The sequence below is a fragment of the Rhinolophus sinicus genome, chromosome 14, assembly GCF_057876585.1.
Source record: "Rhinolophus sinicus isolate RSI-liver-muscle chromosome 14, RSI-T2T, whole genome shotgun sequence".
NCBI classification, from domain to species: Eukaryota; Metazoa; Chordata; class Mammalia; order Chiroptera; family Rhinolophidae; genus Rhinolophus; species Rhinolophus sinicus.
The window spans coordinates 154,283,365-154,310,488 of NC_142514.1; the positions used below are offsets into that span (position 1 = coordinate 154,283,365).

The 27,124-nt window shown below is 41.3% G+C and overlaps 1 protein-coding gene across 2 annotated transcripts in view; it reads left to right on the forward strand.

The window, feature by feature from the left end:
• The first annotated feature begins 10,921 nt into the window (after positions 1-10,921).
• The window catches only part of ZDHHC13 (zDHHC palmitoyltransferase 13), a 47,640-nt gene continuing 31,437 nt past the window's right edge, over positions 10,922-27,124 (forward strand). Inside the window, exons 1-3 of one of the 2 annotated variants that reach the window (XM_019742618.3) lie at positions 10,922-11,045; positions 23,982-24,127; positions 26,803-26,925. In XM_019742618.3, coding sequence (XP_019598177.3) covers positions 11,019-11,045; positions 23,982-24,127; positions 26,803-26,925 — 296 coding nt within the window. In that variant the 5' untranslated portion in view covers positions 10,922-11,018. The remainder of the gene's footprint in view (positions 11,046-23,981; positions 24,128-26,802; positions 26,926-27,124) is intronic. The other variant, XM_074336120.2, reaches the window with a different exon arrangement.

A 27,124-nucleotide genomic window follows, 5' to 3' on the forward strand; every position in this document is an offset into this window, starting at 1 on the left:
CTCCTTTCACTGTCCCACACATCTCCTTTGCAGGCTGCTAGTGGTGTTGGTTGATGGAAGAGGAAGTTGAGCCAGGGAAAGGCCAGCTCTTGCCTCAGGCCCTCTGCGGGTCTGTGACCCAGCTCTGAATATAGCTGGAGGCCTGGCTACTGACACCCTGGCTTTAGGTTACCTGTCTTGATTCTCCTTTCTGATCTATCCCACCCTAGGGACATTCCAGTCCTGAGAGTAATTTCTGATCAGGTTATGTGTGGCCTCCATAGCCTCAAGACATCTAAGTTCCTGTGCCCTGGACTCCACCATTGCTGCCTCCCTCAAAGGGGACTGTGGACTGCTCTGTTCCTGAACCAGTCCTGAAGGAGAAGGAATGTGTGGAATTTGAAAATGAATCCCGTGAATAAGTGAAATTAGGAACCATTATGCCCTGGGTTAACTTCCAATTTACAGCTTTTTCTCCGCTGTTCCTCCCAACCATGCCAGACCAGACCTTAGGACAGGGCTCCTGACAAGCTCCGCTGCCTCACACATGTATAATCCTTACGCATTCATTGCACGCCTACTACGCGTGGGCTCTGTGCTGGCTCCCAGGATGCAGTGGTGAACAGAAAGGACACAGACTCATGGATTGGAGGCAGAGATGAACAAGAAATAGGAGGTTCCAATACAGTGACACAAGTGCCGTTCTAGCTGAGTGCTGACGGACGTAGTGGACAGCACAGCGGTCACTCCAGCCCCAGGACCACGGTTTTGCACAACACAGCTAATCTCTCTCCTCTTCCTCCTCAATCTCTTCCTTCTTTGTCTGCCTCTCCCTCTCTCACTAAATTCCCCTGAGTACCTATTGTTTACCAGACACTCTCCTAGGTTTTATGGGGAGTTGGCTTTGGATTCCCGTAACCCCCCCCCAGTGGGTCCTGGGCCATGTTTTGAAATAAGTAAAGCCCATCTTCTCTCATTTTCTGATGTTTTGTTCCCCAGTCCCCCAGTAACCCAGTTTCCTTCACTGCCTCCTGGTTGTCCAAAGTCCCTCAATATCAAACCCCACCCTGGCCGCTCCCTCCAGGAAGTACCTCTAGTCTCAGATTTACCTCTAGCTCGTGTCTGCCGACTCCCATGTCCAAACTATTCTTACAGAACCTCTCAGATGGATGCCTAGGGATTAAACTAATTCTCCTCACTGCCGTTACCCTCTGTTATGTGTTGAATTGTGTCCCTCAAAAAGATACACTGAAGTTCTAACCCCTGGCACCTGTGAATATCACCTTACTTTGAAGATGTAATCAACTTAAAATGAGCTCATACTGGATCAGGCTGGGCCCTAATCCAATGACTGTCTTTATAAGAAGAGGGACATTTGGACACAGAGAGAGACACACAGGGAGAATGCTAGGAAGGAGGAAGAGGCTGAGTGATGTACCCACAAACCAAGAAGCAACAAGGGTTCCCAGCAACCCAAGAAACTAGGAGGCGGCAAGGAAGGACCCTCCCCTAGAGCCTTCAGAGAGAGTGTGACCCTGCCCGACACCTTGATTCAGGACCTCCAGCCTGCAAAACTGCAAGGGAATACATTTCTGTTCTTTTAGGTCATCCAGTCTGGTGTTTTGTTATGGCAGCCCTAGGAAACTAATACGTCCTGCCGAAGGTCTTTACTTGGAAAGGTAAATGAGTCTCTGATTCATGGAATTTCAGGTGATGTAGGCTCCCATCTCTGTGAATTTTCCCCATCTAAATCTCTTGGTAATTATGGCAAAAACAAGTTACTCCGTCACAGCTGACTGGTCAGGGTAGATAAGTGACTGAGGGCCACCTAAGCCATTAAATAATAACGACCAAGTGGATTCTCTCTTTCAATAGTCTGAATGAAGAAACATAGAGATAGTGACAAACAAGTAGTGTGTGCTGGGCCTATAAAATCTTATAGAGTCAAGGCTGGCATCGGTGTCATGTGCAAGTAGAAGTTGTGGGGAAGCAGGAACTGTAAGTAAGCAGAAGGCCCTGCTTTACAGAGAGAACAGGACGGATGTCCAGAAGCACAGAGACAAAAGAGGGAAAATAGTGACTATGGCTTCCTTGGTTTTTGAGGGTATCTCAGTGCTCTACTCCAGTCCCATAGAGGACTGTACAGCAGGCGACAGGGAGCCACAGAAGGTTCAAGGGAGAGGCAGAATTTCACTCTGTCATCTTATTCAGTGTTATGGTTCTCCTGCCATCGCACCTGCTGCCCTTGCTGACAATGCACACCTCCAGTGGTTGGATTCATTACGAACTCAGTGGCCTTGGGAATGACCTCAGTGCCTTCAGCTTGGGAAATCCAGATTTTGTATGGATTCACCATCTATCCAAAGCAATGTGGAATTCTTTCATTTAGAAACTGAGATGAGAGTTAACCAATTTGGCCTCCCATGGTCCTTTCTATGTTCTTGAACAACTTGGATCACAGCAAGCCAGGTTGGCCAATTACCACGGTCACCATTGTGTCACTATAATTGGAGCCCGACAGGCAGCAGCTAACAGAGATTTAACCAGTGTCTTGTCCTCTGGTCATGGCATCGCTAAGGGACATGCAGCTTTTCCCATTACCACAAATAGTTTAGTGTGGGGGGCAGGGTGGTGGTGGAAAGAGAAGAACAGTAACTCCTATTAAATGTCACCAACCAACGTCCTTGTTGACACAAGGAATAAATTTTGGCCAGTAGAACTTTGGTCAATTTCCTATAAAGTCACGAATATTCCAGAGTTGGGTCCTGATCAAAGGCTGAGTTTTCCCAAATATCTCAATTTTCCTCAGTTGCCTTTGTACCTAGTGTCATGCAGGGTGGCATGCGGGGCCTCAGCTCCCGCTCCCCACACAAGAATGCAGGACATGGTGAGGCCAAACAGGAACACCCACGGAGCCATAGATAGGGGAGTCATACCACTATAGTCTCGCTGGCGGCTGGGTTGGAGACACAGGAAGCAGGAGCCACACTACCCACAACCTGCCGTCCACTTCTCTCTGCCAACCAAGCTCACTTGCTAGCAGCAATCTGCCGTGCTAACTGTAATCCGCGCTTGCTAGCTCAGCCACCATCTTCTTGCTAGCCCCCCCATTTTGCTGCTAGCGTAGCCACAGCAGTCATATTAGTGGCCAGTGGCTCACTGGTTGCAGCTGACGGCCAACTAGCCACAGCTGATGGCCATCCAATCACAGTTGATGGCCATTTACTACCTGAGCCAGCACCTTTTCATGTGAGGCTGAGAGCCTGGAAACTGCACTCCTGGCTCTGTCCCCACACCTAGTAACAGCCTATTTACTTATACATCACTTAATGTGTGTATATATATGTATGTATATATGAACATGAAATGCAGTCTTTCATTTAACCCTTAGAACTACTCTATGGAGTAGGTTCTATTACTAGTCCCATTTTACAGATGAGAGCCTGGAGGCCCAAAGTAGTAGGTCTCTTGCAGAGTACACGGAAAGTAAGTTTCTAAAATTCATGCCTCACCTTGATTCCCCCAAGTAAGTAGGAATCTGGAAATACCTTTGAAAAAAATAGCTGTATGAAGTTTTGAAAGGCCCTGAACTTGTAGCTAATTCCTAAGCCCTGAACTTAATTCTTGTCAGTGACTGTACTGGCAAGGCAACAGCCTTGTCACACAGGGGACAGTCCTGCCATTATCATCAGCTATTCTGGGCCTGGGCTCTTCTACAGTCTCTAGCCTGATGCCCTGGGGCAATTGCTGAAACTCTCAAAGCCACAGTCTGGAAAGTGAGATGCCAGTTCTCACTCTGCATGTTTCACTGGGATGTTATGAGTCTCAATCTAAATAGGAATCTTTAACTGAACTCAATATTTTTTGAGCACTTAGCCTGGGTTGGGAAATGTGCTAGGCACTAAGGGTATCGATAAAAAGGAATAATTATAGGGCTGATTATTCATTCAGCAACTGAATATTGAGCGGCTCCATGGGCCAGGGACTGGCTATGCATTGGGAATGCATCTATATCTGAGGGCCAGGTTCCGTGCTCACAGAGCTGCTTCGAGTAAGCGAAGATAGTAAGAGAATATACATGTTCAAAATGTGAATTCAGTAATGTTCCATGGGGGCTGTTAGAGGAATTACAGGTGCTAGGGTGCATTTAACAGGAGGTCCTAACCTGGTCTAGGAGTCCAGGAAGGCCTTTTGAGGAAGTGATATTTAAGTGTCTTCTAGGAGCACAGAGACCAGATGGAGATGGGAACCAATAAATAAAGAGCTGTAATGGATGGATGTAGAAGGTGGAAAGGGGAGTCTTGCCACACTTATTATTAGAGTCAAGGTAGCTGTATTACTCAGTCCTGGGTGGTGCTGTCACAATTTAGACACATCCAGAAAATTTTCCGTAGGAGTTGGTATTTAAATGTGTGACTGCAAGGAGGTGACTAAGACTCAAAATAGAAAAAAAACTAGTAGAAATACTGGAATACTTCCTGCTTCGTATTTTTCATCTCTCTCTCTCTCTCACGCACACACACGAATCTGGTTAATATGGTAGGTAAAATAAAAGATGTACACCATGGTCTCCTCATCCAAACCATATGAATTGTGGTTCTTAGAGTATCTCATTACCAGATCTTGGTGATTTGTATATAAAATGAAGGGAAAGAGTCACTTTCTTTTTTTTTTTTTTTAACTGAAGCTTTTTCATAGATAGACGACAAGAGATTGAACAAGACTTCTAAGCAACCCTTGCCCCGTTCTGCAATCCCCAGCCCTGAGAATCTGTGAGGTTGGTTGTAGTTAGAAAGCTAAGGCTGCTTGAAGGCTGGTGAGATAGCCAAAGAGCAGGTCAGAAGAGTTACCCTACCCGCATTTCACCACTAACTTGCAGGGTGATCCTGGACAAGTCACTTCCCTTTTTGAGCCTGTGTCCCCATTTATAAATATAGGAAATTGGAAAAGTCTTTTTGAGCTAGTGTTATGTATTTATGAAAAGGACCCTCTCTCCTACTATATCCCCTCAGGCTAAAATGGGTCCTTATGTTATATTTTTGGCACTTTTCCTTGTTAGCACGTATAGTCTCTACTTCTTTATTTTAAAAAAATCTATTTATCTATCTCTATCAGTATTTGCCTTCCCCAAAAGACTTGAACTCCAGAAGAGAAGAGACTGTGCTGGTCACCACTGTACTCATCATATGTTTTAGCCTGGTCCTGGCACATAGTAGGAGCTCAATAAACATGTGTTGCCCAAAGTAGCCCCATGGAGCACTCATCCCCACCCCAGCCCTGCTGACTTGGTACCAGAGAGCACTGGGTGTCACGTCCAACGCGACGAGGGTTGTGGGGAGTGAGGAGGGCGGCGGAGGGTTAAGCAAAGACAGTAGCCATGAATAGTTAAGCAGGGCCAAGGGACTGGCAGCCTCAAGGTCTGGGCGGTGGTGCCTAATCGGGCCTATGCATTAGCTTTTATTAGTTGGGTGGGGATAAAGCTTGTCAATCTCAAGATCTGTGAATCCCATACACTATAATAAGAAACTGATTCAAGCCAATCACCCTTGCCTGCAGGCAGCAGAACTGTAAGTCTCAGGATGTTTGTACTTCCCCAAGGGACAAAACCTATATGCATATGAATAGATGGAGAGCACATCATTGAATCTCTTCCCCTGCAGGTTTTGGGAAGGAATGCAGCCACAGAGGCAGAGGCTCTCCTTAGCCGGGAGAAGGTGGGGGGCTGTGCCCACCTCTATGAACCCCGTGGGTTCTCCTGTTGGTCCCCACTCGACTGTGCCTGGCTTGAGTTGTCCCCTCCGTGGGGAATCTTACTCATCATTGGCTGACCAGCCATCTTTTTGGGGCCAAACAGGGAGACATGAGGTGTAAACACAAAGGTGAAGCAAAGTCCCTGAAAGGATCCGTCTCACAGACTCTCCTTTCTTTAGGGGCAGGTACAAGGAGACAGATGGGTAGGCTGCTGCATGGCCACAACTGGAGTTTCCTAACTGGTGTGTGGGGACAGAGCCAGGAGTGCAGTTTCCAGGCTCTCGGCCTCATGTGAAAAGGTGCTGGCTCAGGTAGTAAATGGCCATCAACTGTGATTGGATGGCCATCAGCTGTGGTTAGTTGGCCGTCAGCTGTAACCAGTGAGCCATTGGCCACTAATATAACTGCCATGGCTATGCTAGCAGCAAATGGGGGTTAACAAGAAGATGGTGGCTGAGCTAGCAAGCGCGGATTGCAGTTAGCATGGCGGATTGCTGCTAGCAAGTGAGGTTGGTTGGCAGAGAGAAGTGGACGGCAGGTTGTGGGTAATGTGGCTCCTGCATCCTGTGTTTCCAATCCAGCGAGACTATAGTGGTATGACTCCCCTATCTATGGCTCCGTGGGTGTTCCTTTTTGGCCTCACCATATCCTGCGTTCTTATGTGGGGAGCGGGACCAGAGACCCCGCATGCCAGGTGTCTGTGAGAAGCCTTGTGCTGACAGATGTGAGGGGTTTTTGTTTGTTTGTTTGTTTTTTTAACATTCCATTCCTTTTGGTGTCAATGTTGAAATAATTACAACCATATGCCCTGTTTCAAAAAAATGCCTCTACCCTTTCCAGGGCCGTAGAAGAAACAAGGCCAGAATCACAATTCTGTCCGAATGAAGTCAGTTGCTGCCCATAGTGTGACAGTGGGGAATAGCAAACCCTAACATGGAATTTTTTTCAAAGCCAAGAAATGTTAAACATTGTAAAGTTAGCACTCCTTAGGGTGATTTATGGAGCTGAACCACATTTGATTTCCTTTTGTCAACCATTAATTTAGCTGTATTCATTCATTTGTTCGTTTGTTTGGACAGTACTTCTTTTAGGCTTTAGCACATGCCAGATCTTGTGCAAAGCATAGTGAGGGACTTGAGATGGATGTGTGCCCAGAGCCCATGGCCAAGTAGAGGAAACAGGATCTACCCAAGAACTGCAAGGCTGACTCTGAGAGTTCAGTATTTGTGAGGCTGTTTGATTAAAGTCTGTCACTTGCTGCCGGACAGTAAGCCTCAGGGAACCAGGAGATAGGTGTTTTTGTCTTGCTCGGCATTGAATCCCCAGTGCTGAATGCTGCTTGAAACATAGTGGAAACTCAATAGTGTATATTTGCAGAATGAGGGAAATAGTGTCATCCAAAAGAGATTTTTTCTTTTAAGTGATATGGGGATTGGAGAGGGAGAGCTTAGTCTCAGCTGGGGAAATTACATGATGGAAGCTGAGAGAGACCATGGAGGTTAGTGCTTCTCACTGCCTCGTTTTACAAATGATGAAACTGTCACCAAGAGGGCAAGTAATTTGCCCAGGGTTCCACAGTGTTATGAGCCGAACTTCCCCCGCCCCCCACCCTCATTCATATGTTGAAGTCTTAATACCCAGTAGTATCTCAGAATGTGACTGTATTTGTAAGTAGGGTCTTTAAAGAGCTAAGTTAAATGAGGTCTTATGGGAGGACCCTAATCAACTATGAGTTGTGTCCTTATAAGAAGAGGAGATTAGGACACAGATATTTGCACAGAGGAAAGACCATGTGAAGACACAGGGAGAAGACAGACACCTACAAACCCAGGAGAGAGGCCTCAGAAGAATCCACCCTGCCAACACCACGATCTTGCACTTCTGGATTCCAGAATTGTGAGAAAACAAATTTCTGTTTGTTGGGACAGACTCCCAGAGAGCAGTTTCCAGGCTCTCAGTCTCATGTGGAAAGGAGCTGGGTTGCACATGCAACCACTTATGTAATCAGTTGGCCATCAGCTGTAACCAGTTAACCATCGGCCACTATTCTCTATGTTTATAACTGCCATGGCTACGTTAGCAAGCGCAGATGGTGCAAATCTTATGGATCCTTCTTCCTGTGTCTCACCTGGGCCACCCCTGAGACTGGTGCAGGAAGACCCTTTTTTGGGGTCCTGGCAGATGTTTGCTTCTTGTGTCTTGACCAGCTGCCATCAAGAATATAGTAGTCTGAACCCCCTGTCCATGACTTTGTTGTTGTTGTTTTTGGCCTCACCGTATCCTGTGTTCACCTGCTGGGTGCTGGGCCCCAGCGTTACACTGTTGTAAGCCACCCAGTCTGTGGTACTTTGTTCTGGCAGTCCTAGCAAATTAATATATATAGTAAATGAAGGCAAAATTAGGACTAGGAGCCATACAGTTGTTATGCAGGGTGTCATGCGGGGTCTCTGGTCCCGCTCCCCACATAAGAACGCAGGACATGGTGAGGCCAAAAGGAACACCCATGGAGCCATAAGTAGGGGAGTCATGCCACTATAGTCTCGCTGGTGGCTGGGTTGTAGACACAGGAAGCAAGGAGCCACATTACCCACAACCTGCCGTCCACTTCTCTCTGCCAACCAACCTCACTTGCTAGCAGCAATCTGCCGTGCTAACTGCAATCCGCGCTTGCTAGCTTAGCCACCATCTTCTTGCTAGCCCCCCATTTTGCTGCTAGCATAGCCATGGCAGTTATATTAGTGGCCAGTGGCTCACTGGTTACAGCTGACGGCCAACTAGCCACAGTTGATGGCCATCCAATTATAGTTGATGGCCATTTACTACCTGAGCCAGCACCTTTCCACGTGAGGCCGAGAGCCTGGAAACTGTACTCCTGGCTCTGTCCCCACACAGTACATGAAGGCAAAGTTAGGACTAGGAGCCAAGTCTGCTGAATCTCCTGAACTATTTGCATGACACCACTCAGCCGGTCCATTCAGTACTCTTCCCAATACCCAATCCTGATGAGGATGATGACGATGATGATAAGAGCTAAACCATATATAGTGCCTATCATACCAAACACTCTTCTAAGTACTTTACATACATTAGCTCATTTAATTACCTCGACAGCCCTGTGAAGTAAGTACCATGATTGTCCCATTTTTAACAGATGAGGAAACTAAAGCACAAAGGTTGAGCAACTCACCCAAGAGCATATAGCTACTCAGTGCTGGCGCCAGGATTCGGGCCCAGGAATTGTTCGCCCACCCATCGTGCTATTCTACTGTGGTATGTCTGTAAGCCAAAAGCTTTTTCAGACAAGATATAATGATAGCACTTTAGGCCTCAGTGGGTTTGCCATTAGTTACGCATATGCTTATCCCAATCTGAAGTAGCTCAGTGGAGGCATAAAACAGATGAGCAGAGGGGAGCAGGAGCTTTGCTAAAGAGTAGAGTATTAGAATTTATTTGTTCCAGAATTTTCTGAAGTGTTAAGTGTTAGGCTATCAGTGCCAAAACATTGAAATAGCAGATATTAAGCCTCCCTCAAATTCAAAAACGACTTCTAATTCAGTCCTTGAAAGTGAAACAACCAAACCACTTCAGCCGAAGCACTTTGCAGTAAGAGACCTGCATTTGAATCTTCTCTCCACCACTAACCAGCTGAGTGACTTGGGGTTTATGGTAGTCTAAATCTCACTTTTTTCTTTCTTTCTGGGACATGGGAAAAATAACACCCATTTCACAGATTAGACAGAATGTATGCAAAAACACTATTACAGGTGCTAATACATAGTAAGTGATCAATAAACAGAGTTCTTACTAGCTAAGCAAAATGACCACATTAAAGGCTCTCTCCTCTGTGAAGCCTTCCCCAATGCCTCATCCAAGCCTGTCTAAATTAATTGCTTGCTCTTCTGGCTCTCCAAGGAAGTTGCTTGCACTTCTATTTGTCACGCAATTTGTCCTTCATTGTTATCATATATGTCGATGACACACCTATGCATGCGCCTATCCACTTAGTAAAATTGTACTGAGTGTTTTCCACGTCCCAGTGCTGTGCTGGACACTGGGAGTTCAGAGGTGGATATGACATGGTTCTACCCTCAAATGGGGTAGGTTTCAGGGGTAACTCATGGCTGGTGTGTACAATAGGCAGGGATGCTATAATAACAATAGTAAAAATTTAAAATTTTAACAATTTTATTGTATTATAGTATTTATCATGGGAAAAACCAGCACTTTGTTAGATTTCTACACACTTATCTTATGATTCAGCATTATTTTTATAGAATAAGGGAGTCATAATGTTTTCAGTTCTTTTCCAATTTAACTTCTAAAGGTCTTAGTCTGATTCAGCTTGGCAACAGATATATAAAGGAATAAATTATAAAGACTGTGTTAAGTGCTTGGCTAGAAAAGCTCCAGCGTTTTCTGGGGGCTGAAAAAAGACAGACCCACTGCCCGGCTGGAGCTCCCCAAGGGTAAGGACCAAGCCTTATCCTAGTTTCATAGCTGTTCTTTGAGCTGAACAGAACTGAGATGCCAGCTCCTTCAGTGCAGACCATAAACGGGAGTGGGGAGTGCAGGTGAGAGGCTCTTGCACAATCTTCCTCTAGCCTGAGTTGTGGAACTCATTTGTTTTTCGTTTTGTATGAAGAAAACAGAACCCCAGGTGGTAGAAGTAACTTGCTGAAGGTCGCAGAAGTGGAGAGTGACAAATGTTTTAGTGGTTAACATTTTTTGATACCTTATTATATGTCAAATATTGGCTGAGAGGCTTTATATCATTTTTTCTCATTTAATCCTTCAGACAATTCTGTGAAGTAGGTACCCTTATTTTTCCCATTTCATAGATGACGACAATGAGGTAAAGAGATTTTCACAAGGTCATTTAGTTATTAAATAGCTATAAGTAGCTCTCAGTGGATGGTGGTTGACGTTGGAATAACAGCCTGATCCTATACGGCACCAGGATGGGGTTATATACTACGTTAGGGGGACGTCCACCTGGGCGAGTACCGCAGTCCTGACCTGGGGCTGGAAGTGCACCGCGGTGGCGGGCTGGGGGCGGGGCCTCCAACTCTTGGTTCTCCATTAGCCTCCCTGGTGGCAAGAAAGTCCCTCCTCCAGCCGAGAAGAGATCAGGGATTGGCTCCCTCGAGACCGATTGACGGCACAGGGCGCAATTAGCGACTGCGGCGGAGGCGGGGCCACGAGCAGGAAGTGGGAGAGAGGCGGCGTGAGGCGGGCTGGCGAGCGGGCTGCAGTCGCTGCTTTGCCTATTCTACACCGCCACCGGGGAGATGGATGGGCCGGGTCTGGGCTCGCAGGTGAGTGCGGCCGGGCGCTGGCTGTCCTGGGGGTCTGGGGAGAGGAAGTGGCTGTGGGGATACGAAGGCGTGGGTTGAGGCAGCTCACAGAGGGCCCTCCGGGGGCCGAGGGGCCTGGGCGGGGAGGGGACGCCTGGAAACACTGAGAATGAAGCTGGGAATTCTCTCTGAGGTGACCGGGAGGGAGTGGCCAGGACAGAGGGGTGAGTTCCTTTGCCAACCCTCCAGCCTCCATCCGCGGGCTGGGTCGCCCCCAGAGGCCGGTACCTGCTGTGTCCGGCAGGGACCGCTGTGGGGCCTGCAAGGGGCTGGCTGTTCCTGGGAGAGGTGTCAGGTGACACACCTGAGTTGGACCAGCTCGTCTGACCTTGGGCTGGAGTCTGTGCGGTTCTATTGATTGCTTTTTTCGGCGGAGGCGCCGTGGTACCCGCCTTCGCCCCATCCAGCTTTGTTTTAGCTCTTGTTCCCACATCCTTGCTTACTCCTTGAAAGAATTGAGACTGTTTGTGTTGGAGAAAGGGGAGTGAGAGGGGTGGTACGGTGATAGGTATCTGCAAAAGCCCAAGGGACTCTGCTACGGAGGAGGTACCGTATTTTGTCGTGTATAATGTGCCCCCTTGTATAATATGCACCCACGTTTTTGGCCCAAACTTTCAGGGGAAGGAAATCTTTCGTTTTAAATTTTTAATTCAAATTTTTATTTGTTTACGTTTAGGCACTTGTTTTTTTATATCATAAAGGAATTTTGGCATTCATTTTTTAACATACTGTAAGACATTTTCTGTAACAAATAATTACAAAACACAAGAACAGATACAAGGTACAAGAAATTTTATGTACCGGAAACAAATTTACAATATTTACACATCATATAAGGCTAAGAACTCTTCATCATAGCAAGTGCATCCTAAGTTCAGCAAAACCAATTATCATATTCCAGGATATATTATTTTGCATACGGATATCGTTCTTGATGCCAGAGTTACACTTTTAACTCATATACATAAATAAAATAATTAAAAACATTAATATAGATATGGAATTAGTACCACCCATGTATAATGTGCATCCTTATTTTTCCCCTCACAGATTTGGGCAAAATGCACATTATACACAGCAAAATACAGTATTCTGTGGAGAGGCCAGTTGTAGTTCCAGAGAACTGTACAGACTAGTGGGGGAAGTTACTGAAGGTACATGTTAGCTCCCAGGGAACAAGATTTTTGCCCTTTCTGTTTATGGTCCTTTCCCAATGCCTAGTAGTGGCATATTGTCACTATTCACTTAATGATTGTTGAAGAAATGAATATCCAGACTCAGCCAACTTTTAGTGAGTGTTTGGCATATGCCAGATGCTTTTATAGGCATCATTTTATTACAGAATTGAAGCATCCTTAAGAAGATGACACCATTCCTATATACAGATGAGAAAACTGTAGCTGTCTCCAGGTAGAGTGAGTTAGGTAGTGTGTTTTCTGTCCATAGTGGGGTTCAAGCAGTTTGAGATGATGGGATTAGTTGGCCTCTTACAAAAGTCTTTCCGGTCTTAAGAGTGATTCTCATGCTTCCCCTCTTTCAGCACAAGACGTGTGGGGAGTTATCAAGGCATCTTATTAGGTGTTCTGGGGTTTTGACAAGAAAAAAAATAGGTTTGCCAGCTGACTGAATTTTACAAAACGGTGTAGAATCTTCACATGGGAACTATGTCTCCTTTTTTTTCCCAGGGAGTCTCAAGGAAAAGTTGGTAGGAGTAACTATCATATCTTAATTACTGCCACTCATTTACAAAAGCTATTAAGTGCTTCAGGTTCAGTCCCTTGTGCGGAAGGGAAGGTAGCCCTGCCCGGTTTCATGACAGGTGGAGGAAGAGAATGATTCAGAAGTTGAAATTAATGGGGCCAGGTAGAGAAATCACTGTTGTTAATAATAATTGCTGTTAAATTTTTCAGTATTGTAAAGATCTTACATATGTATTGTGCTTTACAGTTTACAAAATAGTTCCCTATTCTTACTCCTCACTGTATCCCTGTGAGGTGCGGGGGGATTATTATTCCAGTTTTAGAGCTTAGGCCTGAGCCTCAAAAATTACAGTCATATGTTAATAGTTTAATAGCTGTAAGTCTCTGTAAGTAACAGAGCCAAGACTTCATTCATTCCACTAGGTGTTAGGGACGGTTACACGTGCTGGGGATAAATCAGTGAACAAAGCAGTCAACTTGCCTGCTCTGGCTGAATTTGGTTCTCCTGATTCCAATGTCAGAGCTGATGGGTTTTTGCCAGAGTTTGCTTATACAGGCTTACCTTGTTTTATTGCCTTTTATTGTGCTTCGCAGATACTGTCTTTTTTATATATCGAGGGTAAGACCCTCCACCAACCAAAAGATTATGACTCGTTGAAGGCTCAGAGAATGGTTAGCGTTTGTTAGCAATAAAGAATTTTTTAATTAAGGTATGTGCGTTGTTTTCGACATCCTATTGCACACTTAATAGATTATAGTATAGTGTGAACATAACTTTTATATGCACTGGGAAAATAAAAAATTCATGAGACTCTCTTTATTGGGGTATTCACTTATTGCAGTGGTCTGCACCCAAACCCTCAGTATCTCCAAGGTACGCCTGTGCCACCTGCCCCCGTTTTCTCTCTGACTTCATTTTTTTTTTTTTTATTACTTTCTTACTAGCTCAATCAGCCCCAGCCACACTGGCCTCAAGGCCTTTGTACTTACTATTTGCTCTGTCTGGAGTACTCTTTCCTCATATACTCCCATGGCTTATTTCCTCACCTCTTTGACACAAATGTCACCTCATTGTGGCAAGACCTCCCCTTTATTACACCACTGGCAGCATTCCCTAGCCTCCTTTCTTGCTTTATATTTCTCCTCAGCATTTAATACCATTTAACACATCTCTTTGTCTTGTTTGTCTCTTCCACTGAAAGTAAGTGATGTTTATCTGTTATGTTCCCTGCTGTGCGCCTAGCATCTAGAACAGTGCCTCACTCTGGTTGGTACTCTATAGATAATTGTGCAATGAATGAACCTAGAAACTGAACTCTGATACTTCTGTTAAATGTCATGAGACTTTTTAAAGGCTGTTCATCAGATCTGTCTCTCTTTTTGTTTTATCTGAGGCAGAACAGTGACCCTCATCAGAGTTTTTTATGGTTTCCTAGATTTTTATTTTTCTCTTAAAGTAATGCCCATTGTAACTTTAACAGTATTTCTTTACTATTGAGAAAAATAATTTAATTCATGATATCTTCATATGAAAGCTATTATATACCTAATCCCTCATATCTTAAAGATGTACCTGTTATCTGCTGCTGTGTAACAAGCCACCCCAGAACATAGTGGGTGGTGTGAAGCAGCTCTTGCCATGCTCATGGACTGTTTATTAGGTTTTTGGGCGTGGCAGAGCAGGGATGGTTGGTTTCTGCCCCACCATGTATGGAGCTTCTGCTGGAAAGACTTGTAAACTGGGATGACTCTGTTACCTGGGGCTGGTGTCACCTGGTGGTGTCCTCACGCACGTGTGGCAGTGGGTGCTGACTTTCAGCAGGATACCTACATGTGGCCTGGGCTGCACAGCATGGTGGCTGGTTCCCAGAGCGCGCGTCTCAAAGGACGGAAAGGAAGCCACCAGTGTCTCAGGCCTGGGCCTGCCAGCTAGCAGAGCATCACTTCTGCAGTATTTTGTTACTGAAACAGTCGCGGAGCTCGGACTCCAGAGGAAGGACGAAGACCCTCTCCTCTTGATGAAGAAGTAGCAAAGAATTTGGGGGCTTTGGTATTAAAATCACCACGGATGTATCCATATCTCTTTTATATAATTTTCATAATATCTTGTTATCCCCTGTGGAGGAGAGTACGCAGCTAGCTACATGACTCTTTCTTAGTATCCCTTTTTATTCCCTTTTATTGAGGGTGTCTTGTCTATTGTGTTCACTGCCATATCCCTGTGTCTAGAATAGTGCCTGGCACAGAGTAGGCATTCAGGAAATATCTGATGAATGAATGAATGAATGAATGAATGAATGGATTGTAGTAGGAATCGTCTTTTATTCATCTTTTATCCGTAATTCACCTTTTATCCGTGATTGGTACGTAGTAGGTGTTCTTTACATTTCCTTGAATGAATAATTAATGAAAACTCGGCAGTTTGCTGGCATCAGGAGGATTTGCTTAGTCTGTTCTGTTCCCTTAATGAGGTAGGCAGCCATGTAGCAGCAGTTAAGCTTCCACTGCCCAAAAGGGTGTTTGTGTGGTGAAGTCTTTACCAGCGCACATGCCCGTAATGTCTCTTGTAACAACTCCTCGTAGGACCATGCAACATGGAGTTGGAAGGAACTTTATAGCTATATTGACCTGCTCCTTCCATTTTACAAATGTAGAAACTGAAGCCAAAAAATAGTGTAGATGATTAGCCACCATCATACAGCCCACATGAAATCTAAGACTTTGGCCTTGTTCTCAAAGTAGTTTACATTTCAAGGTGGTAAGAATGAAATAACTAGAGAATACCATAAACAAATTTTTTTTTGGTAACTAGAGAGAAATTTCTAAGCAGGATTTTTAGTACGTGACATAAACTTTGCTTTAATCCTTGTGACGGCACTGTATGGTTGTGTTCCTTACATATCTTTATGGGACTGTCTCCCGTCCAAGTTAACCTCCCCCAAAGCAGGCGCTCTCCTTTCTCACCTGTCGCTCTTGGAAAATGTTGGGAAGGAGCGGTATCTATAGCAAAAGTGATAACTTAGAGCAGTGGTCGCTAAAGTTTTTTGATCATGAACTTCTATCAATAAAACAAGTTTGATCTGGCACCCCTAGAGTAAAACGCCACCATAATGTGAAAAGCAGGCTCCCAAATTTTCATTTTTGTAAAGTATCATGTGTTGTGAGGTTAATGGAATGATGAATGGGACTGCACGGCACGCTAGCTGGGCACTCGGGGCTCCAGCTGCGCAGCCCAGACCATCCAGGCACTGACTGCTCTTTACTGTCCTTGTTAGCAATTGATCTCACTAACTTACACATTGATGGGGGTGGTTGTGTGTTACGTGGTTGGCTGGGACTGAAAAACGTTGGCCCCCTCTGTTTGATGTATGTGGGGACAGGGGACAGGAGTCTGTCGCCAAATTCATATTGTCAAGGGGCATGTTACTGTAAGATTTGACAATATCCCTGTAAATTGTATTCATTAATTAATAGCTCAATATATACTCATGGTAAGGTTATGAATTAAAGATAGTATGTATAAATCTTCAAATCGGCCTTTTTGATAATTTTGATTATTTTTGGAGAGAAGCTGGCTTTTTGTTAGATTAGACTGTTTCCACTTCGTGTGACTAATGAAGACCACCTGCTATGAATACAAGTGTCAGCTCTGCCATTTCCTATTTGCTGGTACTTAGCTATTATTATTATCTCAATTCATGGCTACTTTGCAGTTTAACCCACTTGCCTATTTTGGGAGGGTAACTTAGTTAAAATCAGGTAATGTAACTTGAAAATTACTTAACCTGATGTATACTGCGGTATGCTGAAGGTCCCACTGCCAACCCTTCTGGGGTGTGGAACTGTTACTGCACCCCATATTACCTTGTAAACAGACTGTTTGACGTACAGACCAATTGAGCCTGTCAGTGCTAAAATTAGTAAAGCTTAAGAAGCCAAATTTGTAAAATTTTGTGACTTTCCCTTTCAAAAAAAAAAATTTAAAATCATTGTAATAGAAGCATCAACATTTTCTCCCCTTACCTAATGAGTCCACTGCATAGTAAGTGCCCTTGCCTCCCTTTGGAGACCACTGACTTTGAAAGCAGGTTTTGAGTTTATATAATCATTTTTAGGTTTTACTCTGATCTGGATTTAGGCAAAAAATGATGACACGAACAAAAGTTACCTCCTGTTCTCTAGTTACCACCTATTTTTGCCATTTAATCACATATTGCCTTCCATTATGATTTTACCCTGTCTCTAATTAAGTCTAATCTGCCCTGTTAGACTTAAACTCCTGGAGGATAGATACCCATGTCTTCTGGGCCCCTAGCATGATACACTAGCATAATGCTTTGTGTATCATAAATACATGGTAATTAATTGCTGAATTAATTGTGAATATTCTTTACATTGAAATGGGTAATCCTCCTCAACTTTCTACATGAAAATTGAAGCTGATATCCTTAATGCCTTAAGGCATAATGAGAAGCAACAAATTTATGTCTGTAGCATGAGTCAGTTTTCTGTGATGAAAACTCTGTAATAAGCAAAGGGTTAATCTTCCTAACATACAAATGGAAAAAGATAAACAATCTACTAGAAAAACAGTAGACTATGAAAAGGCAGTCCATCAAAGAGAAAATATGAACGTCAGTAAACATAAACAAACTCAGATTCATTAGCAACTAGGAGTGCGCAAATGAAAAACAGGGTGCCGTTTTTTTTTTTTTTTTTTTTAGCCATCAGATTGGCAAGATTGAATCAAGACTGGTAATATTTAGTTATGGGGAGGTTTGTAGGGGAAAACACATACGCGTAAGTACTTACTGTTGGGAGTTTGGATTGGGGAAGGTAATTGGTCAGTATCTATTTATGTTGAAAATGCATATATTTTTTGACCAAGCAGTCCTACTTTGGGAAATCAATCCTACAGTATGTACAGGATGTTAATTATTGGATTATTTATAGAAGTGAACACTGAAATCAACCTCCTGCATCTCTAACAATAGGGAAGTGAATGAATAAATTATGCTAGATCTATACAGTGGAATGATATTTAACTATTACTGACCTGCAGGGCTGTATGGGATACATTGTTAGGTGAGATAAGTAAGATGATGAATAATTATGTAACATGATCTCGTTTTAAATAGAAGAAAATGATAAAAATGTATATATGCTACATAATGTTATATAAGTTAAAGTATAACATACACAATGAAGAGAGATACACTAAACTGTTAATAATGGTATGTCTGGTAATGCAGGATTGCAAGGGAGAGAGTCCGTGGTTAACCCTTTATTCACTTTTGTATTGTGAGATCTTTCAAATGAATGTGAATCATTATAATGTTAAAAATGACATGAAAAGTAGACTGATTTCTCTGTCAATTTTAGCTATATCTACTATTTCTTGATACTCTAGAAATTCTGAGTATAGTACAACTCTTTCCTTAACCGCTTTGTCTTCTTCCAATTGGATATAATTATAATTACTGTGATATAATTTAAAAAATCCTAAAGTAATGTTATTTGTATTTTAATCTAACTACCTACATGTTTACTTTTAGCTGTGTGTGAATGTTTGTGTGTGCTCTCTTCCCTCTTCCCTGCCTGGACTTGCACCCTGGAGGTGAGCATCAGTGCAGACCAAGAGAGGCTCTGGGAGAAGCCTTGTAGTTCAGGTTCAAGGAGCAAGAAGGACGTCTCCTGGCAGCACAGGTTTCTAAGACTCTGAGGGAGGAGAACTTCCTCCATGAACAGGGGAGTTGTGGTCCCAAGACAGTTGTACAGTGGTTCTTAGAAGTGACATGAAAAGCATGATCCATAAAAGAAAAAAAATTTGATAAATTGGACTTCATCAAAATTAAAAATTTTTGCTCTATAAAAGAGACTGTTAAGAAACGGGAAGATAAGCTACAGACTGGTAGAAAACATTTGCAAATCACATATCTGACAGAGGGCTTATGTCTAGAATATATAATATAAAGAATTTTCAAAACATAACAGTAAGAAAACAAACAGCCCAATTATAAAATGGGTAAAGGACTTAAACAATTCACCAAAGAAGATATACAGATGGCAGATAAGCACATGAGAAGACATTCAACCTCATTAGCCATTAGGGATATGCAAATTAAGGCCACGATGAGATGCTACTACACCTCTGCTGTACTGACCTCACTAAGTGACCATACAGTGAGGGAGCAGAGCGGTCGGAACTCGCGTATGTGGCAATATGTGGCCATGCAAAGCGGTACAGCCACTCTGGAAAATAGTTTGGCAATGACATGTACTTACCAGATGGCCAAGCAATCTCCCTCTTAGAGAAACAAAAACATATTCACACAAAAGTTTGTGCATGAATGTTTATAGCAGCTCTATTTATAATTGTCAAAAGCTGGGAACAACCCACATGGGTTGTTTGGATTGATTCACTGTGATATATTCATGTAATGGAACACTATACAGCAGGGAAGGAATGATTAATAACATGCAACAACACAGTGAGTCTCAAAAGCATTATGTGAGTGAAAGAAGCAGTTTTAGAAGATGGTATACTATGTAATGCCATTATGTGACATTCTGGGAAAGATAAACTAGTGGTGACCATATTGGTGGTTGCCAGGAGGTATGGCAAAGGAATATCCCAAAGGAGTTTTTTGAGGTGTTGGAACTGTTCTGTATTCCCATGGATGTGGTGGTTCTACGACTCTATACATGTGTTAAACTCCGTAGAACTATAGAGGTCTGACAGTTAAGTTCGCGAACTTGTTGCAACCATGTTGCTCATGTTTTTTTGATATGAGAGGGATTAGTCACTGTGACTTTGTACCAACTGGACAAACAGTTAACCAAGTTTACTATTTGGAAGTGCTGAAAAGGCTGCATGAAAGTTAGACGACGCGAACTTTTCGCCAACAATTCATGGCTCTTGCATCACAACAATGCACCAGCTTACACGGTGCTGTCTGTGAGGGAGTTTTTAGCCAGTAAACAAATAACTGTATTGGAGCACCCTCCCTACTCACCTGATCTGGCCCCCAATGATGTCTTTCTTCACCCGAAGATAAAGGAAATAGTACAAGGTAGACATTTTGATGATATTCAAGATATCAAAGGTAATACGGTGACAGCTCTGATGGCCATTCCAGAAAAAGAGTTCCAAAATTGCTTTGAAGGGTGGACTAGGCACTGGCGTTGGTGCATAGCTTTCCAAGGGGAGAACTTCGAAGGTGACCATAGTGATATTCAGCAAAGAGGTAAGTAGCACTTTTTCTAGGATGAGTTCGCGAACTTAATTGTCTGACCTCATATACCAAAAAGTCACTTTCACTGTAAGTTAATTTAAAAGGCATTTGCTTCTTCAGAGTAACCTGTTGAGGGATTATGGACTTATTTCAGTAAAACTATCATTTCTTAAATTCCTTTTTTGGAACTCCTGCAGGATTGACTTAGTCACATTATGTCAAATATCAATTTTCTGTTCTTAATGTGTATTCATCGTTTGAGGTTTGTTTTTGGTTTTGTTTTTTTAATTAAACAGTGAGAGTTGTTCAGAGAGGTGGATCTGTTGAATGAGGTGGGTGAAAGCTAGGTAACAACTTTTTGGTAAAAGAACAAGGTGGGATTACACAAAATGATAAGCCACGTTTGATTTCTAGGAATGGTTTGCTAGCTATTTGATGTGACCCTCCCCTTGAATGCAACTGAAAATGCTGGTGGATACAGTATAAAATCATTTTAAGTATTTTATATTTTTGATTCTATTATGAAATTTTTAAAAGATTCCGCAGGATTTTTTATGTATGTGACCAGTCAGCAAATGAACGTGGATTTGCTTCGTTATTAATCTGTATGCATTTTATTTCTTTTCCTTACTCTGTTTTTCTGTTCAGGACTTCAGTACATTGTTGATTGGAAGTGGTGATAAAGGGCATCATTGCTTTGTTTTCAGTCTTTACAGTTAAAGCAGTCAGTCTTTTACTGTTAAGGGTGTGGTAGCTGTAGGTGTCTTATAAATGTTCTTTATCAGACTGAGAAAGTTACCCTCTTTTCCTAATGTGCCAAGAGTTTTTATGATGCTTGGGTATTGAATTTTGTCAGATGCTTTATTCTATTGAAATGAGTATGTGTTTTCTTTCTTCCTTCTGTTAATATGGTAAATTGCATTTATTTAGAAATGTTGCTTGGTTGTAATGTAGATTATCCTTTCTACATATTACTGGGTACAATTTGCTATTATTTTGTTAGGCTCTTTGCATCTATGTTCATGAGGGATATATAGTTTTCTTTACCTGTAATGTGTGTCGGCTTTATTATTGGGACAATGCTGCCTCCTAAAATGAGCTGGGAAGTATTCCCTCTATTTTCTGAGGGAGTTGGTATCATTTCTTCCTTAAGCGTTGTTAGACTTTGCTGGTTAAAAATTATATGGGCCTGGAGTTGTTTTGTTTTGTTTTTTAATGGGAAGTTTTAAAATTATGCATTCAATTTCTTTAATAAAGCGCTACTCATTTCTTTTAAAGTCCATGTAGATAACTTGTGTCTTTTGAGGTATTTGTGCATTTTATCTAGGTTGTTGAATTTATTGACATAAAGATGTTCATACTATTGCTTTATTACCCTTTTAATGTTTGTAGAATCTTGTACTGATGCCCCCTTTGTTAAATCTGGTATTTGTCACTGATGTCTTCTTTTTTCTTGATCATTCTGACTAGAGATTATCAGTTTTATTGATTTATTCTTTCCAAAGAATCAGCTTTTGCTTTCAGTGATTTTTTTGCATTGTTTTTATATTTCATGGATTTCTTCTATTTTTAATGTTTCCTTCATTCTACCTACTTTGGATTTAATTCTTTGCCGCTAGAATCTTAAGGTGATAGCTCAGATCATTTATTTTAGACTCTTCTTTTTTCCTATTATAGCACTTAAAGCTGAACATTCACTCTAAACACTGCTTAGCCAGCATCCCGCACATTTTGATATGTTATATTTTTATTTTCATTCAATTTAAAATATTTTCTACTTATTCTTTGTTTTCTTCTTTGACCTATGGATTATTTAGAAATGTGTTGCTTGGTTTCGAAATATTTGAGGATTTCCCACGTGTGCTTTGGTTATTGCTGTCTAATTTAATACCATTGTGTTCACAGAACATACTTTGTGTGAATTCAATCCATTTAAGTTTGTTGAGACTTGTTTCATGGCCCAGTATGTCATCTAATTTGGTGAAAACTCCATGTGCACTTGAAAAGAAAATCTATTGTACTGTTTGTCGGGTGGGGTTTTGTGAAAATGCCAATTAGATCAAGTTGGCAGATAGTGTTCTTTAAGTCTTTTCTGTCCTTTTATGATTCTTGTCCTTTTCTCTATCCAGCATGGTTTTCTGTTTACTTGTTCTATCAGTTCCTGAAAGAAGTATTGAAATACCCAACTATAACTGTGAATCTTTCTGTTTTTCCTTTTCAGCCCCATCAGTTTTTGCTTCATGAATTTTAAAGTTCTTTTGGATGCACACACATTTAAGGTTGTTGTGTCTTGAGGATTTGGCCTCTTTAATATTATGAAATGTTCCTCTTAATCTCTGGTAATATTTCTTGAGCTAATGTCTACTTTGTGTCATATGAATATAGCTGCTACATTCCTTATGCTGAGTGTTTTTGCATGGTATATCTTTTTCTATCCTTTTACTTTTAGCCTATATATGTTTTTATATATAAAGTGGGTTTATTGTTGACAGCATATAGTTGTAGTTTTCTTGATTGTGTTTTTAAATCCAATTTAACAATCTCTGTCTTTCATTTTCTTTAATGACCATTTGCATTTAACATGATTATCGATATGATTAGGTGTAAATATTTCATCTTGCATGTTTTTCTTCTGTTTGCTCATATTTTTCTACTTTTCCTGATCTTTTAAAAAATATTCAGTGTCTTTTAAGTATTTTATCTCTGCTATTGGCTTATTATTCCTCTTTGTCTTATTTATTTAGACATTGCTCTTGGGTTTACATTACACACTTTAACTTATCACTGTGTATCTGCAAACACTATTATACCGTATTTTCCCAAAAATAAGACTGGATCTCGTATTAATTTTTGCTCCAAAAGACTCATTAGGGCTTATGTTCAGGGGATTTTCATCCTGAAAAATCATGCTAGGGCTTATTTTCTGGTTAGGTCTTATTTTCGGGGAAACACGGTAGCAACTCTTATAATGGTACACTTCTTTTTCTCTATCATTAAGATATTTAAAAATGAGAAAATGTATTATATTTACACACATAATTATACATATTTACCCCTGTAGTTCTGGCACTCTTTATTCCTTTGTATTGATTCAGATTTTCATCTGGTATTATTTTCCTTTAGCCTGAAAGACTTTCTTTGTCATTTCTTGTAGTGTAAGTTTGCTCACAATTTCTTACCTTTTGTTTGTCTGAAAAAAGTGTATATTTCACTTCCATTTTTGAAGAATATTTTGCTGGTGTTACGAGATTTGTAGTTTTTTCTTTCAGCTCTTTAAAACTGCTGTGCTTTTTTATCTTCTGGCTTGCATTTACTGATGAGAAGTCTGAATTCATTCTTTGTTTTTTGAATATAACGTCTTTTTCTTTAGGCTGGTCTTAACATTACCTCTTTATCATTAATTTTTAGTGATTTGATCATGTTATGCCTTGGTGTAAGATTTTGAGGTTTATTCTTCTTACTAGTTTCGTTGAGCTTCTAAGAGCTGTGGGTTTATAATTTTCACCACATTTGGACGATTTTTGGCTATTGTTTAGTCAAATACTAAAAATATTTTCTCTCCTCTCCTGTGACTCCAGTTATACATATTTAAGAACTTGATTCACTGGGGGATATCTTTACGGTATGTCTGCCACAACTCCCTAAAGCAGATGCCTGGCGACCTCCCTACTTATGTCAATAGCCATGACCTTCTACCTACTACAGGTAACAAGGTCCATTGGTGCTTTTGCAGATGACGTTTGTTTTATGACAAAATATATAGTTTGGAATTTTCTAATTTTAAACATCTAATTCTTGTGAACGTAAGATGAAAATCTTCCCTTGGATGCACCTCTAAGAGTAAAAAAAAAAAAATCAATTTAATAAGTAGGTATTGTTGGTAGTAGAAAATTCTTCATTATGTAATTGAATGTGACATTAATTCTCTTATTGTGCTTTGTCAAATTACTCTTTCTCTCCAGTGCAGGAATCACAGCCATGGCCCCCACCCTCCGGGATTTGGTCGACATGGGGTGTGTGCTCACGAACACAAAGAACTTGCCAAGGCCAGAGAAGCTCTTCCTCTTATAGAGGACTCCAGTAACTGTGATATTGTAAAAGCTACTCAGTAAGTCTTCCCAGGCTTTGTTTTATGCGTACGTTCCGTTGGATTATAACAAGGCAGGTACCGTCCACGGCACTGCAGTGTGTGCCTTCCTCACGTCACACTCCAGCGTGAGCACGTTTATCAGACCAGCGTCAGAGCACGGAACACAGTGCACCTTAGCTGTGTGTTACCGGTCTCTCCCAAGAGGTTGTCGGGAGCTTCTTAGCAAAAGTATGTCATTTCCATCTTCGTAGCCCCAGTGCTTTTGCACAGTTCCTGTCTTGTATTAGGTATCCAGTAAATGTTTGTTGAGTGAATGATTTTTAAAAGACACTGAAACTAGACTCTGAGTTTGAAACACAAATCTGAGTCTTTTAAAATATACTGCAAGCTAGATATGTAAATGGGATGGAAAAATATCAACTCACACATTTATGGATGTATGAAACAATTATTGATTGAGTACTTTCTATGTACCTGTTGTGCTGGGTGCACTAGAAGAAAGTCAGTGAAGTAGAAATAGGTTTCCTGACCACTTGAAACATGTACTAGGTGGTTTTGCTTGCACTGAAAATGAAAGTATGTTTTGAAAGTTTCCCCTTAAGATCTCCATACATGGGTATTTGCGTTAAATCATTTTCAACGTTTTCACCATCATCGAGCTCATTGATTATTAACATCTGCTCCCCCCCGCCATTGAACATATTTTGAAATATTTTGTCTATCGGGTTATGTTAATTTGTAATACATTTTCTTTGTAATCAAATATAAATCTGCCCATCAGAGCTTCTAATCAGCATGAAAGGAACTACCACACTAACTTGATATGGTTTCTGTCAAAAGCAAAGGAGTTTGGTGATTAATTAGCCTGTTTGGCCTTAACGTAGACTAATGTATTATTTATGTTAAAAAATAATTGACAACTATTTGGGTGTTCTTATTATTAATAGCTCTGAACTCTAGAGGCCCTGGGAACACTACTTTAGGTGAATGTTATTTGATATTGTTTATATTATTATATTTGTATGAAGATGAGAGTGTTCTTAGGGAAAATACTTGCTTTAATTAGAAATGGAACATTTAAATGTTTCTCTGCTCTTGGTAAAGATCTGTTATGATGCATGTGGGAAATTAGGCCACACTCACAGGGAAATCAGGAAAAACTCACATTTTAAATCTTTCCTAAAATTTCTTTCAGGTCTTGGACCTTCTTAAGTGGGTGTGGAAAGATTTTTAAGAAATATTTGAGAAGGGCAAAAGAGAGCTAGAAAGCTAGGATATGTGTGTATGCGTTTTCTAAATCACCAAAATCCTAATTAGTGTGTACTCTTACTATATTTCTCACATAAAGGGAGTATTTCTTTTCCAGTAAAATGTTAAAGTTGACACTTACAGGTGAATATAAATATATTATTACCAACGGTTCACTCTCTTATTAATATTTTCACAGGTGTCTGCATCTTTTTAAAATGCCATACAGACAGATGAACAAATAGGCACACACACATTTTGGTGAAGCAGAAATGATTTATTTTAACTTCTGGGAAACAGACAATTTTGCCATTTGGTTTGATTTTGACCCTTGAAGGCCTATTGAAACCTTTAGGTTCCTCTAAATAGAAATATGTTTCAAAGAAAGTACTAAATGGTCAGTTGGGACTTTCCATTGAAAAGAAATATTATTCATGAATGGTTTAAAAAGTTGTTGATAGCGTTAAAAAGCTATTTCTCTCTTATTTCTCATTCTGATAATCCGTTAAATAACTCTTAAATATTCCTCAAGTCCATCCCTCCTTTTCCATTCCTATTGCCTGTCTCACTTTAGGCTCATTGTCTCTCACCTGTATTTATTGCAAGAGCTTCTAAACTGGTCTCTCAGTCTCTGCCTCACCCTCTTCTAGTTAGTTTCTATACTGCCACTAATGTGGTCTTTCTTAAAACTCAGTCTGAGTGCTTTTCTCTTTAAAACTTGCAGTGGTGTCCCTTTGAATGATAGAGAAAGTCTCAATTTCAAAGCGTGGTATAGAATGCCCATGCATTCTTTGCCTGCCTCTTCTAGCCTCATGTCTTTGCCATCCCTTTCTTATGCTTCTGCAGCATTAAATAGTGCTTATAGTTCTCTGAACATCTGTGAGGTTTCACATCTCTGTATATGCTATTTCCTCTGCCTGAAATACCTTCTCTTCCACCTACAGAACATAGCTCATATACCATGTTTCATCCCCTTCTGGAAGGTCTGATCATTCCTTCCTTTGCTATACCTTAAGCTATGTCCATATTTTATTGTTGAATTTATCCTGTTCCAAGTTGGCTTTTAGGCTTTCCCTTGTTTTGAGGTCATTGTATGGGCTGGGTTTGCTTCAAGGATAAGATTATAGTCAGGAGTCAGCACCATGCATTCCTGGCACAGAGGAGGATCAGATGGAATTGACTGAAGGAGGGCAACTGTGAACATTAAGGTGTATTTAAGAAAAGCAAGTGTAACTCCAGGTGGATTAATCTGATCAGTTAGTAAGCCAGGTTTACTTTTGTTATTTGGATTTACAATATGGCCTCTTTGTGCATATCTTTGTTAATTATTAGAGTTTCTGTGTTGACTAAAAGTTTGGGTAAAGACATGGTAAAAGGAAGAAATTTTGACATTTGAAATTATTTGAATGGTATCAATTGTCTTTTTTTTTTTTTCCTTATTTGAGATACGGGATTTTCGAACGATGTAAAGAGTTGGTAGAAGCAGGATATGATGTCAGGCAACCAGACAAAGAAAATGTGTCGCTTCTTCATTGGGCTGCTATTAACAACAGGCTGGATCTTGTAAAGTAAGACGGGATATATGGGTGTTAATTATGTATTTATAATTCTAGACCTCGCCTTCATTTGTCTTTTTCTTCAAGTGCACCTATGAATGTTGACCCTGTAATCTGTATTGTAAATGACTACCTGAAGCTTTGTACCGTACACGTCAGGTATCAGAGCATCGCAAAAGACCTCAGATCATCCAGTCCAGGACTCTCACTG